Genomic DNA, 19,578 nt, shown 5'->3' on the forward strand with positions numbered 1-19,578 from the left:
GCAAGTGTTCCCATGCAGGGGTGGCACAGCCGATTGATTTGGTCTTACAGCTTCTTTGAACTGGGACCAAAGTTGATTGGAAGCTTGAATGTATGGATAAATTATTGGATTTAATTATTTTGTATTCCATGGTAATCAAAGACCCGACAGGCAGATGGCACTAGTTGCTGTATCAGCTTGGAATGTTAAGCTCAAAAATAGGTGACGCAATGAAGATTTGGCCCAGTGATGTTTTAAGGCAAACACCTTCTTATTGAGGACATAGTGGAATGAAATAACTCTGATTCACAACTTTCTGAGACATGTATTTAATTGCTCACTTTTAGTTTCTAAACAAGAACACTAATAGTATTCAAATTTCCTTTCTGAAATGAAGTCTATTTGAATTGTTTAGCCTTTCTTCTCTGTGAAAATGTATCTTTGAATAATGTGTCTGAAAATCAAAGGAATAGTGGCTAAACATATTCGAGATCTGTGATTGTTCTCTGTTTTTAGGATGCATTCAACAGCTGATGGTCACCGACATCCTAGATCCCAGACTTTGCCAATCATTCGTGGTAAAAATGCACTTTCCAACCCAAAACTTTTACAAATGATTGACATCTCGAGTTCCATTGCAAGTAAGTTTTGATGATGTCTTTTTCTACTGCAATCTCTCTTAAATGGAAGCTGCCTGTCATCATAAATACTAGCAGAGGTACTAAACTATAGATGCTGTATCTCAAAACTGTCTGCTCGAGGTCTAGAGTTTCAGTTGGCAGGAGCAGTCAAAGATAAAAAGCACACACTCGACCCCCAGGTTCCACCACTTGGAGCAACAAACTGGGATCTGAACTACAGTACCTAGCTATATAGTCAAATATTTTAATCTCCAGAACCGTAATGACTGGAATCAAATGTCCAAAGTTCCAGGAACAAGGAGCAGGATGTCAACAGAGCTCAAACCAAGACCTGGGGTGAAGAAGAGAAACTACTGGCAGAACCTTTGAAGTTTCATGAGAGGGATCCAATAACATAAGTATTAAGTTTCATATATTAAAAAAAAGAAAATATCCATTTTGTTGTAGCACTGACAGTATTGTCCCATGTCATCACTCATTGTGTACTTGGTCTCTGAATCCAACACTCGTGAAACATGTGATGTAATACTCACATTGCAGTGGGGCAGTAAGGATTCTGCTCATGACTGGCTGCATATATTTATAACACAAGAGTAGTCAGTAGACCATGCCCCTGTATGTTTACTGGCAAAAAGGCATATGTCCCTGTATTTGTATTCAGCTGCCACTAACCTTCAGACAGTCTATAGCCGGTAGAAGGAGATAGTAGCCACCTTCGACTATGGACTCTGAAGTAGCCGTACTATGAGAATCAAGGATCTACAGAATTTTCACATGAATAAACACAATCTGGTGGGTGTACACTTTTTCTTCCACCCAAACACCAGCACAGCATGACTACTGTTTTCAAACTGCAGCTCAAAAAACATGGAGCACTTTCAGTGAATTCACAAATTGTTGAATTCAAAAGGGGACTTACAAGACAGTCTCAAATTGTCAAACAGGAGATGAATCAAACAGTCACCAAGCCATATGCATTTATTTGGCCCTATAAAAGTACTGATTGTTTTTGTCTGTCTCACACCTTTAGCATGATACATCTGTGTTCTTCTCAGATGGTAATAGAACTTGAATCCGGCCTATACATTGTTGTGCATTCTTTTTTATGCAATAACACATGATATAACACAATGCTGTATTCAAAGAAAGGCCTAAGAGGCTAATTCATGGAAGAAGGGAGAAACACAGTTGCACGCAACATGCAGTAATTTTACATACTTTAATATTTTTTGTAGCTGGCAAGGATTAAGTGGTAGTGGCTAACGGTGACTGCAAGTGAGGAATGCAGTAACTACTAATACTCACTGAGGGTGGAGGATCCACATAGCCGGCCGCCTCAGGATGACGCCGCACTTACAGACGCCGCAAAAAAAAAGTTTTACCTCTATATTCAATGCAAAGTTTTGCAGTGAACAACATGGAATATTTCACTGCTCTGGCTCTAAGAATCTTCTTCACCTCCTGAAAGAATGACCGGGCCTCCTGTACCACAGGCTGAAGTTTGGGTCTATAGAGATTTGGAAACCTTCCAAATGCAGATCCAGGTTGTCTCTTTTCAGCCTTAATATGGTATCTCTGTCTCTATAATTAAGCAATAGCACAATGATTAGCCGCGAGTATTGACCTGGTTAAGGTGCCAGAGTTCGGTGAGCTTTTTCAACAATAAAGATAGTTGAGAACATGCTGTGCCGAATAGGGTATCCAGGAGACCTTCCATGAAACTTTCCATATTGCCGCCAGTGGCCGTCTCAGGCACTCCCAATGTCCGAATATTATTCCAGCAAGATCTCCACTCCTTGTCCTCAGTCTTGGCCTTGACCACTTTCAGTTCATACAAAGCAGTGGTCAAGTCCCGGGTGAATCTGCCCTGTACATCTTCAGTGTCCGGTGGTAAGTGTTACCCATCATGAAGGTTGAGTCGTGCTCAGCTCTAGAGCGTATGCTGGTGAAAAATCGGTACTACCTGCATCGTTACTGACGGGCAGTGACAATAAGAGTGCAACCATGTATTGCCTCAGTTGGTTTACCAGGGCATCTGTGTGGCATGGAGCAAGGCCAGGAGCAAAAGCCAACACATCTCAAGAGTAGGCTTCAATAGTGAGATGGCATCACTGCTCCACTTGAAAGTTCGGGTAAGCAGCTGCTATACTCTTCCTTGCCTGTAGGGCCATCTTAGTGCTCAGCTTATATCTGCCATAGCACCTCCCACAGGAGGGACCCAGCCAAAATCATAGCTGAGTGGACAGCAGCTGCCGACTAGCCGTGCAACAGCGGTACAAGTCCCCAATAGGCCCTAGTCGTAATGCCTGATGGCCCCCCCAGCGTACAGGATAACCACTACTCCTTCCCTGGGGCATTATAGGGCCTGTACATTGCTGAGTGAGGGGGGCACTGACTGTACTGACAGAGCACCTCGCGATGAATTATGCAAGCAGCAAGCAGTGGCAGCCAGCCAGTTGCCTGACAGTGGTAGTCAGACTGGACAGGGCCCTGGCCTCAGGTACCCGGTGGCCCCTCCTAATATCTGCCAAGGACCAGATTGTCTCTCCAGGCACCATAAGGGGCAGGATGCACTGCTAGAAGAGGGGAGTGGAGGAAGCCATTGTTGAAGCCCCTGTCCAGGCATGGGGCCACCACTCTCAACATCCTCTAACAGGGACCCATCAGCCACCCGACAGCTGTGCAGGCCCTTACAGCCCCCCAGCCTCCTCCACTCAGCGATCACAAGGCAGACAACAGAGAGGCGCAGCCTCCGCAAACCAGGGCTCGGAGGACTCTCTCTCACTTGTGGTTGGTCCGGAGATCCTCATGTCAATGGCTCCCTGCAGCCTCCAGTGCCAGCATTAGCTGAACCCCCAATGCATTTCTACCAGGGGTCGGGTTACAGGCCATCACAAGGCTCCCAGGGGAGGGGGCCACCTCAGGTCGATAAGTCACCCTCAGGACAGATGGGGAGTAGTGGAGGCCCCCATCCCTCATGCAGTACTAAGATCCATGTGCTGTAACCAGGCTGTTGGCCGCCGTACCACCACTTTTGTGTGACATGCTGCAGAAGCAGTCTGAACAGCACTCACTCCAGCCACTCTGTGCCATCGCCACTGACCCCGCTCAACCCTTAAATCCAACAGCCAAAACTGAGTCCAGGGTGCCCTCAAACCTCAGTGCAGATGCCAGAGAGAGCAGGCTGCTGCAGAATTGGCATAGGTGCTCCTGTTTTTGCGAAGTCAGGTGTTAAGGATGTGCGCGCAGTCAGGTGACGTGGTGATTACGAGGGCTGGGAGGCTGCGATGCGGAGTTCATTGTCAAGGCTGCCATCAACAAGAAATGTGAAGACCTGCACTGAGGATCCGTTGTGCAGCGGCTGTTCCTATGCGATGACGGGCTGTGATGCGGGTCTTGGTGTCGGTTCCAAACTACGCAGCAGCGGTGATGTGTCAGTTCTGCTTGGAGTTGCACCAGAGGGGAGATGGTGTGGTTTCACTGGATCCAAAGAGGCTGTCTGAGCACCATAGACCCATTTCCAAGGGTCCAGGACTGGGGTGACACCACTTGGCAGAGTATACTCACAGCTGGGATAGTCATCATGCAGGTGCAAAGTTGTTGGAAGCATATTGTGTCCCTGAGGCTTCAGACCAGGAGTGCAGCCATCTAGCCATTTGAGTCACTCTGGGTTCTGGGTTAAAGAGATACAGGTCCAGTCCTTCTCACACAGGCAAGAGGGTAGCAGGCAGTAGGCCAGAACAGCAAGGCAGCAGTCCAGCAGAGTGGCAGTCCTTCTGCAGCACAGCAGCCCTTCTTCTGGCAGAGTATCCACAGTTCCAGAAGTGCACTGAAGAGTTGGTGCCTGTGGTCCAGTATTTACAACCTGTTGTGCCTTTGAAGTGGGTAGAAGTTTCTATAGGTTTCCTTTTGAAGTCCCCAGGCATCCTGCCTTCCATGTCCTGACTCCAGACCGACTACAGGGGGTATGCAGTAATTTGTGTGGAGGCAGGAGACAGTCTACTCAACTATAAGTAGGGCTGTGCTCAACTCTGTCCTCCCATCCTGCCAATAATGGCCCATTCAGACACACCTACACTCTCTGTTGTGTGTGGCTGTCTAGGAGGAATACACAAAGCGCAACTGTCAGCTATATACAGTCTTGCGGTCCAGAGACAGGCTACAGGAACTGAATGGCTAAGGCAGGAAATGTATTTTAAAATCTGACTTCACCATAAGTTAGGATTTGTCATTAAAATTCCAAACATACCAAACATGAAATGGTTACCTGCTCCCATTTTGAAATTATAGCGTATTAAATGTAATCAGGTAACTCTAATATTATGCTATGTGTGAGATAGGCCTTGCAGTAGTGAAAAACAAATCTAAGAGTTCTTCACTACCACGACATGTAAAACTTAAAGTTACAGGTCCTTCATTTTAAAAACATTTCACCCTACCCTGTGAGCTGTTTAGGGCCTACCCTAGAAGTGAGTTATATGAATAAATAAGGAACGATCGGGCCTGACAAAAGGTTTGTTTTGTCAGGTTGACATCGCAGTTTAACAAATGCACACACAGACTGCAAAGGCAGGCATGAGACATGTTTAAAGGGCTACTTAAGTGGGTAGCACAATAAGTGCTGCAGCGTTCAATTTAGAGGCCCTGGGTACATATAGTACCACTTTACTAGGGACTTATAAGTAAATGAAATATGCCAATTGAGGGTAAGCCTATGTTCCAATGTTTTAAGGAGTGAGCACATGCACTTTAGCACTGGTTAGCAGTGGCAAACTGCGCAGAGTCCTAAGGTCAGTGAAAACGAGATCAGCAAAAATGTAGAAGGAAGGCAAAATGTTTGTTCGAATACCACCCTAAGGCTGACAGGTCTAACTGGGGTGCTACCCTTTGGCTTGACATTGGCGCCTCGAGTCTTCACAAAGGTGATGGCAGTGGTGGTGGCCCATCACAGATCGGCATCCCAATTTTCCTGTACCTGGACGACTGGCTGATCATAGCTGGTTTGCCAGAAGTGGAATTCGGCCAAGTGCAGTCGACAGCATTCCTGCTGTTTGACTTGGGCTTTTCAATCCAGGAGCCTAAATCGCACTTGCTGCTCTGACAACAATTCCATTTCATGGGGCTTGTAGTGGACACCACATTTTTTGTGCCTTTCCTCTACTGCAGAGGATCAGAGACCTCCAGGAAAATTATTCCATCTTTCCAGCAAGGTGTGAGACTTCCAGTCCTAAGAGTCCTAGGTCTGCCAGCTTCCTCCATCCTCCTAGTCACACACGCATATAGGCACATGATCGCCTCACATTGGTGCTTCCCCAGTCAGTGGCTACAGTACGGGAGAGACCTGTCAAACTCCATCTTGATCTTCCCTGGCACTGCGGCAAAAGTGGCTTGGTTGAGGAAGGGGGAAAACATGAGCTGCAGGATGTTCTGCATTCCTCCTCACCCTGTGACTACACTAGTAACGGATGTCCCCACTTTTGCATGGGGAGCCAATCTGGAGAATGTACAGATCAGAGACTCTGGTCTCCAGAAGAACAGGTTTTTCCTTTGAATGGGCAAATTGGCTGGCACTAAAGGCATTCTTCCCCTCTATCCAAGGTCAGTCCCACCAGATCTTGACGGACAACACAACAGCGATGTGGTACGTCAACAAGCAAGGGGGAATAGGGTTTCACCGCCAATCACCTGGTTGGGTACCTGAATGTCAGAGCCAACACCCTAAGGCAATTTTATCTTGCCAACTACGCGAATGCGGACTCATGTGGACTTGTCGCCTCCTCTAAAAAAGCTCAGTGCTGGCAGTTCTGCGCCCTCCAGTATCCGTTGAGGCGAGCATTTCAGTACGCATTTTAGATGAGGCGGAACTTGCAGCTGCATAATGCTTTTCCTCCCATATCCTTTTTCCTTGGGTTCTGAGGAAGATTCACCAAGACCAGGCCAAGTTATTCTCATTGCCTCGGATTGGTCAAAAAGGGTATGGTATGCAAACCTTTTGTGCTTTTCTACATGTCCCCTGCTAAGTCTACCATACAGGCCTGACCTCCTCACACAGTTGGTTAGGAGCATGGGTCTCCATGCCAGTCTCTAAGAACTCCACCTACATGCTTAGAGATTGAGCGGGGACAACTGAGTTCCTTTCAGCTCCCACCGCAGGTGGTGGACGTCATATTGTCAGCGCTTCATCTCTCCACAAACTTTGTTTACTCTGGCAGATGGAACAACTTGTTGCATGGTGTGCAGACAATATTGTGGACCCCTCATGGGCCAAACTGTCTCAGGTCCTCCAATACGCACTTTCTCTTGCTCAGAGAAGTTGTTTGGTAGGCACTATCAAGGGGTATTTAGCTGCCTTTTCAGCATTCCTTTATCTGTCAGACCAGCCATTCCACTTTAAAACCCTCATTGTCCTGGGCTTATTGAAGTGATTAACGAATATGTATTCTCCAACCCCTTTTGTTGGTCTCTTGTGGGACCTTAACCTAATGCTGTTTGAGACCCTGTATAGTTGTCCTTTAAGGATGTTGATGTTCAAAACTGTTTTTGGTGGCTATCACCTCAGCCAGAAGGTTGAACAATTGACAGGCTCTCAGCTCCCACCCTCATTTTACCTCTTTCTAGCCAAATTGGTGTTGCAAACAAGAATTGCCTTCCTGCAAAAAATATTGACCCCCCCCCTCCACCAAGGACAGTCCATTACCCTTCAAACCTATTATCCCCCACCCTATCCCACATCCCACCAAGCAGTTGTTTTGGCTGGATCCTAGGTTGGCAGTCAGCTACTATCTCGACTGCACCAAGGACATACGACTGGAAGACTAGCTCTTTGTTGGTTACTGCGGAGCTAAGAAGGGGAAGGCAATACAAAAGAGGACCCACTCTAGATGGATCATCTTATCTATCAAAACCTGTTACACTCTAGCAAAAAAGAGACCCTGGAGGGACTCAGTGATCCTTCTACCAGGGCCAAATCCACATCCACCGCCTTAACCGGGTACGTTTTTATGCAGACATCTGCAAGGTGGTGACACGAACATCCCTGCACACTTTTGCCAAGCTCTACCGCCTGGATTCCAAAGTGCGTAGTGGTGAGCTCTTTGCCAGTGCTGTTCTATAAAACTTCCTTGTCTAATAATCATTTAATCCTCCTTCTAAGGCAGGGTATTGCTCTGTAAACCGTTCTACAGGTAAGGAATCTGCATGTAAAAATACCCATCAGAAGAAAAAGTTACTTACCTACAGTAACAATGTTTCTGGTGGGTACTATATCTACCTGAAGATTGAAGTTATGATTCCATTTTAAGTTTTTAGTACTGCACTACTCTATCAATGTCAGCCTCTCACTCACCTTGAAGGATGGGAAAAAAATGGATGGAACTGATGTAGTTACATCAGGGCAGCCCCTTTATGGCCTCGAATACATCACCAGATGATACTTCTAGCGTCAATAGGAAACCCCTGCTCCTACTGGTGACATGAGATCTTTGAATTTTCCAGATCCAGTCTGACACCTGGGATTGTTGTACAGCAGGTAAGTAACTTTTTCTTTAAGGTGACTCCCAACATGCTTTCTTTGGTTTGGCCTTAATGATAATCATTTGACACTGATCACCAGTAAACAACTAATCGTACTTCTGCTTGAGTGCGAAAGAAAGAGTGTGAAAGTGGGTGGCTCTTTTAGAAAGGGATGATATATTCTTCATCAGAAACTTCCAGTAAATAATGTGTATTCTGCAAAAATTTTATGAAAAGTTTTCATTATTTGTTGTGTTTCACTCTCCCTGTTTTGAAGGGCTATGCATTTCAAATTTCATAAATTCAAAAGGAGGGGAAATTAATATACTTTTCAAATATTATTATTTGTAAGATAGTTCTTGTTTCATTTAATCTGATTTTCCAATGTGTATAGGTGGATCCAATGAAACAGATATTGCATACCACTTGGATATGGAGGCAAACAGTGCTACAGAGGTTTGCCTTACCATTCTTGATCTGTTATGCCTCTTCAATCAAAGCCATCAGGTAAAGATTATGGATTTCCAATCTGACTAACCTTTTGCAATTGTCAAACCTTTGGAAATAGAGCTGCCAGCAATACCTGTCAAATCTGATAGTGTAATATTGCCAGTCTTTAGACATTAGGTCAAAGCTGAGAGTAACATATCATTAGATCAAGAAAAATACCAACTACTAATTTAGTTTGCAGGTCACAATATGGCATGACAAAATATTGTCCTGCCAAATTTACAAGTGAAGGGTATTGACTACTATATTATCATGAACTTAAATATATATATAGGTAAGTATAGATTTACTCTTTTTAAATTCAGAGCTATAAAACTCGAAGGTACATATTTGGGGAGTTAACAATAGTAAACCTTTACTTAACCTTAAATACTTTCCTTCACAATATTGTGGTAGTCGTTATCCTGGAGTGGTAATTTTCTTAGGATAATCTATAAAATATTGTGGTAAAGCTTGAATCATTTATAACTTATTGAGACTGTCCAGAAACATATGTTTAGGCCTAAATGTTCAACAAAGTACATTCTCTACTGTTCCTCAATGAACAATAGGGCTACAATATTAAAGGGAGATGGGAGGGGGTGGCACATCCAGGTGTGTTCACAGACACAATCCTGAATGTTTGTTTCCTGAGGGAGGCACCACATACTATTTCAGGTGCATTGAGAAATCTGTTTATGAAAGCCTAGGCTCATAGTAATTGAAAATGACACCTTACATTTTGGGATAATGAATCACACAGAACACAATATGAATCACAGACTAAGGTCTAAATGTATGTTGAAATCACACTTTAACTTTGTTCAATTCTATTCACCGTCAATTAAATAGCACTTATTACTATAAAGTGGAGCATGAGCATGCACACAAGGGGGCCCTAATAATAACTTGTTGCTGACAAGTTCCTAATTAGTCAAATGATTCCATTAGGATGCATGTCCGTGAGGTCCTTAAGACATTTTAATGCATGAAAATGTTCTCTTTGGTGTCCAATGCTTATAAAATGTCCAGCCATTAGAAATGAAAACTATATAAACTCAAAACTGAGACCCAAGTATGAAATGTCATGTTATCAGCAAATATTTAGTGCATGTTGCCATTATTATGACCTCCTAGCACTCTTTGCAAAAGAGAGGATAACTTCCCACATGGTTCTGTATTTTCATGTTGAAGTAGTCAGGATTCTTTGAGTATCGCTCATGTACTTTTTGTGAGGAGCATAATGGTGATTCATGTTGTGCCGGCTGTAGGACATTAGCACTTTTTTCAAATCACATGGATGAATGTGTGGTCTGAACTGTATAGCTCTGATGATTGTTGTTAAGGTGATGGTGTTGTAGACTGATTTTCCGCTTTACAATTTCTGGTACAATTTAGAGATCTGGAAACCCAGTTGCAATGAAGGGTCAAGCAAGCAAACATTGCACAACTTAACCCCAAGCAAGGCATCATTTTTCTTTTTGGTGTATAAAGCAGTCCACTATTTCCCACTCTTCACGTAAAAAGGGAGATTTCTCATGTCTTCAGGATTCCAACTTGTTCCCACTACCAATGAGCTATAGAATGAATTGGAAAACAAATGTTTACGTTTTTGGATATTCACATATTCACTCCCAGCTCCCAATCATAGAAGGTAAGACTCAGTTTTCATACATAGCATATCAGGAAAACAATACTGTTAAGTCTCATTTAAACATGGCAGGGTTTCAATTTTAATGTAAGTGTACAATGTTTGCATTCACATCATTTTCCAATTGAAAGCAACATATTCTGAATGCTGAGTGCATTTGAGGGTGGGAGACATTAAACAAGGCCATTTTAAATGTAGAAATGTCAATGAGAGAGTCATTCTGACACAACATCTTGAAAGGTGCACACCTTTACTGTCCTTGCAGGAAACTCTCATAGGTCCAAGGTAAAAAGTTTCATTTCCAATCAAATATGTTTCCATTATACATGCACACTAATCCAAAAGATTTTATAAAACGTATGATAGTTGTGAAAGCTCCCTTCTGAAATCAGAAATTCAGATATCTAGAGAAATTGGTTGATTACAACTTCTACAAAGCAAAACCTTCTCAAAGGACTGCAGGTCAGAATAACGAAGTCAAACATATTCACTACAAAAATATTGACTTCGGTATATCCTCTAACACTATATCGTCAAGGTAAATGTTCATAGGTAATTATAGATTTGCTGTTTTTAACTCCACATCTACCTACTTTGAGGACATAATATATTGTCAAGGTACATAGATGTTGATTTATGAATAGTAATCAATATGTACCTGTACATACTTACTCTGATACAGTGTTTGTCGATCTATAATTAATATTTATTTAAGGCAATATTAAAAACTCCATATTCTTCTAGGGCACTTGTAAGAAACCTGCGTAATATGTTTCTGATCGCATATTTTGTAAGGTTATCAAGAAGAATTGCAAACTCTCAAACTTTTCCAAAAATAAGTATTGCATTAATTCATGAGAATGAGGTCACTGTTCTACAGATTGTTTTTTTCTTAAGAATATAAATGTCGTTTATCAAATGCAGCGAACCCCTGTCCCCTGGAATTCCCCCTAAAATGGTGCATCGACCCACCCAAGTACCTGGGAATTTACCTCAATCTCCAAATCTCAGAAGGTATATGTCTGAATTATGGCCCGGCGATGGATAAACTGGCATCCAAGTGCAACATTGGATTAAACTTCCATTATCCATCACAGGCAGAATAGTAATCATAACAAGCATTGGCATAGCCAATAGGTCTCGCCTATGGGACCTTATAAGTGTTTAGCCATGCAACAGTTGCATAACTAAATACTTATAAGGTCCCAAAAGCGAGACCTATTGGCTATGAAAAGCGAAAATGAAAATGATCACGATGAAACATCAAAGCGGCCGCTAAAGTGAAAGTAATCGCGGAAAAGCGCGGCGCCCGCTCACATGCACTGTAGCTCCAGACTGGCCCGGTAGCACTTTTTGGAGCCCTCTCAATAAGTCTTGCCAGACCAGCGCATGCGCTGGGTCATGCGAGACCTAAAAATGGTAGTGCTCCCTCATTTTTTATATCTCTTCCTCAACATTCCCATAGGCCTTACCACTGCCTTTTTCGATTCCCATCAGAGCGCTCTAACACTCCTAATATGGTCTGGAAAGCAACCCAGGATTAACTGGCATACCCTGACCTTGCCATATGAGCGTAGGGGGTTTTGTGTTCCAGATTTCTATCTTTTTTACCTGGTGGTGCAAGCCCCCTTTGCTTACCACTGGTTCCATCATGATGTCCGGTTGCAGTTTCTGAAATCGAAATGTTCTCAGACCCATCCATATCCACCTTCCACTATATTGCCTCAGGGCCTACCCAGAAATGCCACTGAAATACAAACGCTGCCCACTACCAGCTGGGTCTGAGCTAAACTTCAATGATATCTCAGCTACAATCAGTTATATTCCCCACACATACCCCTTGCTGACAATCCCTAGTTGCCATTAACTATGGAAGCTCTCACTAAGCGCATCCTATCCTGCTGCTGCCTGCTCCAGCTAAGTGACTTATTTGCTTATAATGAAATATGAACAATTGCATCCCTTGTGGACCGACATAACATGACATATATGGACAGTTTCATACTCCACCGGCTACATAACACCATGCACGTCACTTTCCTGACTGCGCCAGCTGGACCCCTTGAGTTTCCACTACTGTCATTAATTATCAACACGTCAGACAGCTCTCAATTAATTTCACAACTATACCACTAGGCTCTCCTCCTGAAACCAGTAAGAGAAAGAGGAATGCGGGAAGACTGCGAGGCAGATTTAGGGGCCACCTCTACCAGACAAAACATGGCGTTGTTGCTGTGAGCAGACAAAATTTGTTTCCTATAACCTCCAACACAAACTTGTACACTTCATATACCTACATCGTGTCTATGCCACCCAATACCTGTTGGCTAAGTTTGACCCTACCAAACCACATTGCTGAGCTCGATGTGCCAGAGACCACGCAGATTTTGCACACTTAGCATGGAATTGTGCATCGGTGCTTGCTTATTGGGAGGAAATATTCTGCATTCTGTTGCAAATGATTGACATAGAATTAGCCCCATCCCTTCTGACAGCACTACTGTGGTATGTCATACCTCTACCCGCTGGAGTTTGGCGCTTTACTGCGATGGTACTTTTGCTAGCAAAAAGACACGTTTCTCTGTATTGGGGTGCCACCTCAGTCCAGACAATGAAAGGTTGGATGCAAGATTTGTTGAGCTGTGACACCATGAATGACACATGCACCACACTCCAGCCCCTCACCTCTAGGCCCAAAAATATTCGGCAACCACTACGCAACTATTTATTGCTCCACCCCCTGAAGTGGAGGCAATTACCCCATCCTGAGATTCGCTCTGGCTCAAATTGCATACCATTATCATATAAAGTATGTTCATATACTCCTGCTAGTGTTGAATCAGACCATAACTCTCGCGCTCATATGACCCCCTAAGACCCGGGTCCCCCGCCACTAGAGCTATACTCTGGGTGACCAGAACCACTCGACACACCCTAGTTCCCTCTTCAAGATACCTCTCCATTTGACCGTCCATTGGATTGACCACACGCTGTATACTTCATAATTACTAATGTCATCCCTTCTCATCATTACAAGAGTGCAATACCATACCAGAATCTATTGTGAATAGTATATTCTTGGCATGCTTTCTTTTGCTCTTTCTATATATAGGCCCAACAACCTGATATTATGATTATGCATGACTCTGTTGTTTTTGTTTGTTCAAGTCAGTTGAAATAACGAATAAAGAAATAGTTTTTAAAAAAAAGAATATAAATGCCATCTATTACTGGAAATGTACATGAATGCTTGCTCTATGGGGGATAATTATTCTTTTATTTGACTTTATGTCATTATATATTTGAGCTGTGCCGATTGAAGGATTGAATAAGCAGGCAGCATTAACAGTTCCAAAAGAAGGAGATAGGCTATTTGGGGAGCATTTCATCAATGGGGGTGGGGGGGGGGGGGGATGTAGCCCTACGGCTAGAGCGGTCAACCTCGAAGCTGGGGAACTGGTTTCGAGTCTCGGCAACAACGCTGAACATCCTGGGTCAATCACTTAATCTCTCTCGCCTAACAAAAATGAATGTGTCCTTCTGTAATGAAACTGGTGCTCATGTAAAGCAATCTGACACCTGATGTCTCGGGTCTAGTTTGCGCTATTTAAAATTCTAAAAATAAAAAAAAACAGGAATCAGCTCTTCAATAATGAAGAGCTCAGGTTGATAGTTACACATACCATTGATTGAAAAATGTGGATCCTACTTGGAGGATTATTCTGCCATTACTTCTGATCCCAAGAGTATATCCACCTGCATACATTGTACATAAACACAGTTCTTTAGCTTACTTGTCTGGTCTGTCCACAAACATGCAGCACCTCTGTGGGTATGGACTTTTAATTAACATGTCATGTCCAGAGCTATATCCATAGCAGGGAAAAATCCTATGCATATAAATGATATAACCAGGGCACCCAATGTTCAAAGAGTATTTATTGAATGTCATCATAATGAGATTGGTATTTTTGTAATGAAGGTTTACTTAGAAACACAACATTTTACCAAGTGGTAGATTGTTAGGTGTGATGCTGCTTAGAGAAACAACTGTTTTGTTCCTGGAGAGTGCATTTCTAGTAAGTCGTTTGGCCTTGTGATCATTTATGAGCATGAGATACAATGTTGGTGGTTTGAGAACAGTAATCAGGAGTTGCGAATAAGAATGTGTGAGATGCAAGCGTTATGAGTGTGTGGAACATTTTGCTATGCATTTGACGGTGAGGATTGCATTGTGAATAAGTGATGTCAGGCATACGGTGGTGGTAAAATGACATGAATATTAACCATATGTTGTTTCAGTTGGCTTATTCCAGGTCCTACCAAGACCAAGCAGTGTCTATTTATATTTGGGTGAGAATGGCTTATGAGAACAGCAAAACACAATTTGGTGAGGTAACAATCTGTTGCAGACACACTGTACAGTGTATGAATGTGAAACAAGAGAATGTACACACATTAATATCAATAGTGCAATCACTGGTAATTTATCCACCCACTATCCATCATAAGCTGAAAATGTACCAACATTTTCAGCAGACTTTGCTTTGTAAAAGGAGCAGTCATAAATAAAATGAGAATAAAGCTTGGGCCAAAAGAAGTAAAAAAGAATGAAGGGAGTTGTTATGATGAAAGTAATGTTGATAATGTTGCCACTGACAAATCCCTGCAGGGTCATGAATTTTATTAGCTTTATTTTAAATCTCATGTACCAAGAGGGTGTTGCCTGCTGAAATTATGCAGGTATGCTTAGGTTCTTTTATGGAAATGAAATACCTCCATAGGGTGTTATATTCTTATCTGTGGGGATTGCCATTCTTCGCAGCCCTGTGTCCAATAGCTGGAGTTCCAACAACCAGTAAGGTCAGGAACATCCGAAACATCATTGATACAGACCCCTCCATATTTTCACAGGTAATCCATGCATTCCAATCTTCATTCCCTACTCTCACTAGGGTTCCCCTTCTTGGAAGTCCCTCAGTAGATTAACAGTATTTGCCCTTGTATTTTCTCAGCTGACTACACCAGGGGCATCTGCTTGGGGTCCATCAAATTCCTTTCGGGGTCAGGACACAGCAACCAGGCTGCTCCACAGTTTCCTTTTCAGAGACCATATCCAACCTCACTTTTCACTGCAGCAAACATTACATTGACTTCCTTATATCAGGAGGATTTACTTCAAGGCACGCTGCATCACTCATCAGGTAAAAATTAGCATTACCTTCCTCAAGTGCTAAAAATGTCTCATTGGGAGTTTTGCTTTATCAGTTCAGAGCTCTATGGTATTGAACACTCTTCCAATGTAAATCAGAAATGCAATAGATCTCCAAGTATTTAAAAAAGTAATGGCTTTAACCCAACTTGTATTACCTTAAGATCACTTCAACAGCACTGATTTCCATAGCATCTAATTACAAGGGTACAGTCACCTAGAATCTGAAGCAGACGTTTTTCCATCTCACCCTCTTCTAAAGTCTACAACACATGTACCACAGGCTCAGGTTTGCTGTAACTTGTTTGGGGTGCCTCTCAGAACTTCATGCACTCACCATCTCTAAGATCTAGATTTGCTAAGAGATTTAAAATAACACACTGCACACATTTGCCTTGTGTCTATAGGCCTTTTTAAAGGTGAATTAATTGATGCCATGATTTGTGTTGTTTTGTATCATGTGAGGGCCTGTGCAAAACGTTTGTAAGTGACAACCTGGGTCTGCAGTAAACATCTTAAACATCTCACAAATGCATACCACAAACTACAAGTGTGAGCTGGGCCTGTAACAAACCGTCCCAGTTGGGGAGGGACGGAGGGAGGTGGGATTTAAAAAAAAAAAAAGCACATGCCTTTTTGACGCCGACCGCCGCCTCTTCTTTCTCCATCCTCCTCTCTACACAGCAGTAATGCAGCATGGTTGGAAAACATGCAGAGTGCGCATGACACTTTGGCCAGCCTGAGACGGCCCGCCAAAGTGTCATGTGCACTTTAGGTGCTGCCACCACTCCTCCCCCTGTGACGCGCGGGGAGTTCAGTCCGGCCCGCCTGGCTTCAGCTGCAAGCTGAATAAAAAAGACAAAATGATAATAACAAACTTTATTATAATTTTATTTTTTGTATTCAGCTTGCTGAAGCAGTGGAGCTACACTCCACCTTAGCGAAAGAGCCGCCACTAGAGCGCACTAGTAATAATAATATGCTAAACAAATACAGAAAAATCATATTATACATTTACCAATGGGTTGTGCTGCTTATCAAGAATAATATGTATTTTCTGCAGTCTATAATGTATTGATTCTACAGTGCATTTTGTTGCTAGTCCTGGAACAACATTGACATATATACATCAATAGCAAAGTGTTTCAACTGAATGTACTGACTAGGTTTGAATACACTTGCTGTGCTTACCTTTAATCAGGTGAATATGGAAAAACTAACAAACATGAGGCTTAGTGTATATTCTTGTTCTCTCGACTTATTTCTTTCTCACTTGCTGAACACTACTTATATTTTCTCCTTACAGAAGCAGCTGCAGCAATCAGATTGCCAAAATGCACTCATGAAAAAGGTTTTTGATACCTTCTTACTCTTTTTGCAAATAAACCAATCAGTAGCCGCTCTTCAGCACGTCTTCTCAGCATTGCGCCTTTTTGTTTGCAAGGTAACTATTCATAATCCATCGTGCCATGGTAGAAAATATATAAATATTGCTTAGATGGGGTACATGTAACCTTCAAACAGATGCATTCCACTGACTGATTACATATTTAATGGAGCACCTGACTTCAGAACAGTAGCTATAGAAACTTGCTTTCATCTTCAGACCAACTTTTCTAGTGCCAGTAGGAAATACGGAATTCATTGCACCTGATATAAGCCGATACCCCTGGGTTTGGAAGTTATCTTTTCCGATAAATAGCTCTTACTCTGGGTTTTATCTTGGTATTGAGGGAATAACATGCATATTTTGGTGTTTACCACAACAAGACCTGCATGTCCTGATAAATTCCAGGCTCTTTCCTTTGTTAAACTTGTACAGGTTAGACCTACTGAAATTTGATAGTGGTTGTGAATTTTATCACACCGGTCTATTACCGGATGCATTTAACTTTGCGCCACTTATAATAGTGTGATCCCTATGCAAAAAGTGTTTGCTCAGGGATCGCAATTTAACGGGCCACTTATAAATATGTCCGCAGTATTCATGTTTGTCTCGTTAGAGTAATGTTTGATAAATGCTTTACATTAACATGCCAGACATGCAACAGTGCTTCAGTCTGTAGCATTCAAATTAGCGGTGGGCAAAGCTGATTGACTTCACTTCTGTAAAATTCCTGAAGTTATTTCCAACCGTTTTCAAAATTTGCGAACTCCAAAAAGTTTGCAATACGTAAAAAAGTGGAAACCCCACATAACTACTCTGGTGTTTTTAATCCTGCATACCCCTGAAATAAATTCCATCAGGAACTTTGTACAAATGTAGCAACTTTTGCACATTGTGAAATGTAGAGCTTGAAAACTTTCAACATATTTACCTCAAATATTTTACAGGAAGAACTCCCTAACTTAGAATAGATTTTGTAATTATCTTTCAGGCACCTTTTTTAAACTTCAGAAAATGAATGAAGATACATTTATTAAGATTTTATTTTAAATACAAATAAGATGGGGTTTTAAGAATTGAGGATCCACACCTGTACATCTCTCAGCTTTCATTAACCATTGTTTACTTGCATACAAATTGCATGTGTAGTTAATTCTGTTCAGGACAGTATTATCTTGTCATAAATAAGATACAAGTGTAATTATTTAGTACCATAATAAAATCCTGCAATTTCTTTAAATTGAGCTTTCGCCCAAAAACAAATTTTCCTGACACATCTCTAATCAATTTCAATACCTAATTTGTAGTAAACAAAAGAAGTGCACAGAATCTGCTCTGACTACTGTAGATTTTTTTTAAAATTGTTGGGGGTATCTTGAGCCGTGAGCTGACGGACGCATGGACACCTCACTCATGACATGTTTAGGAATGGAAAGCATAATATAAGTCATGTATAAATCAGTATTAAAAATGTTTTCTTTTGCTTTTACAGTTCCCATCAGCATTCTTTCAAGGGCAGGCAGACCTGTGTGGGTCATTTTGTTATGAAGTACTGAAATGCTGCAATCACCGCTCACGTTCAACACAGACGGAGGCCTCAGCACTCTTATACTTCTTCATGAGAAAGAACTTTGAATTTAACAAGCAGAAATCAATTGTCAGATCGCATCTTCAAGTGAGTCAATTCAAATTAAATTGAAGGAATTAATTTTAGCAATGTAGAATGGTGGCCCTTGATAGTAAAATTCAAGGAAATATCTCCCTCTAAGTCATGGTCTGTAATTTATTTTGTTTTACTGAAATTATTTCCAATTTTGGGAGTTTGTTTCAGTAATAGAAAATGTTTCCAGCTTTACCAAAAAAGCATAGTACCTTCTTGTAATTCTGCTCTGCTAAAATCCTGCATATATTTATCAAACATGGTACATAGTCTAGTGGGGTAGAGAAACTAGAGCCTCTGAAAACATTGGCTGCTGGTCACCAGAGTCTAAATTAGGCCCTTAGTTAATGTAGCACCAACCAATAAGGGTCAATTAGCAAGAATTGTCTGGCTCCTCTAATGAAAAATGTAAATTATAAAAATATTGTGCAAGTCCCAATACAAGGAGTTTTTGAAGACAAATGTCTGCCAAAAAATACATTTTCAAATATATGCTGTGAATCTTTAATTTGTCTTAGATTTGTTAGTATCAGTGAATAAAAATATGTCTCAGGATTTATACTTTCAAATGTTGAGATGGGGACCATAAACCGTTGTTAACCATGCAGTGTTTCTGGCAAAACAATCCCAATCCTGGGTCTGTTTCAAAGCCCGAGATGGCTGTTTACTCAAATCCTAAGATTTAATAAGACTTTAAAGATTTTATAGCAATTCATTATCCTAATCAATTTTTAGCCACTACTTGGCATGCTCTGCTCACAATAGTTTTTTTTGTGCTGGTTGTTTCTAAATGGTTTTATTCAGATATGAAAGTTTATTTTAAAATCTACATTGTTGGTTTTGTTTTTGAATTTTGCTAGAGGGCATTTCATCCCTCTCATCATTCAGTTCCAAGCATTCCTGTGTCTGGGCATACTGGAAACGTGGTTATAAGCGTGTTCTGCTAAGACTTTCTCTCTTCTTAACCCTTGTTAAGGGACTTCCTCGCAACTAATTATAGCAAACCATGAAGGGTCCTCCACACAGTTTATGGTTGAATATGTGTTT

At 41.9% G+C, this 19,578-nt stretch overlaps 1 protein-coding gene across 8 annotated transcripts in view; it reads left to right on the forward strand.

Moving 5' to 3' along the window:
* DOCK10 (dedicator of cytokinesis 10) overlaps positions 1-19,578 on the forward strand; it is a 1,791,775-nt gene that overhangs the window by 1,517,996 nt on the left and 254,201 nt on the right. For all 8 annotated transcript variants that reach the window (XM_085634396.1, XM_085634392.1, XM_085634394.1 and 5 more), the window contains exons 40-43: positions 496-620; positions 8,527-8,639; positions 16,791-16,928; positions 18,364-18,546. In XM_085634396.1, the coding sequence (XP_085490522.1) occupies positions 496-620; positions 8,527-8,639; positions 16,791-16,928; positions 18,364-18,546 (559 nt within the window). The remainder of the gene's footprint in view (positions 1-495; positions 621-8,526; positions 8,640-16,790; positions 16,929-18,363; positions 18,547-19,578) is intronic.

This window comes from Triturus cristatus, chromosome 11, assembly GCF_964204655.1.
Source record: "Triturus cristatus chromosome 11, aTriCri1.1, whole genome shotgun sequence".
NCBI classification, from domain to species: domain Eukaryota; kingdom Metazoa; phylum Chordata; class Amphibia; order Caudata; family Salamandridae; genus Triturus; species Triturus cristatus.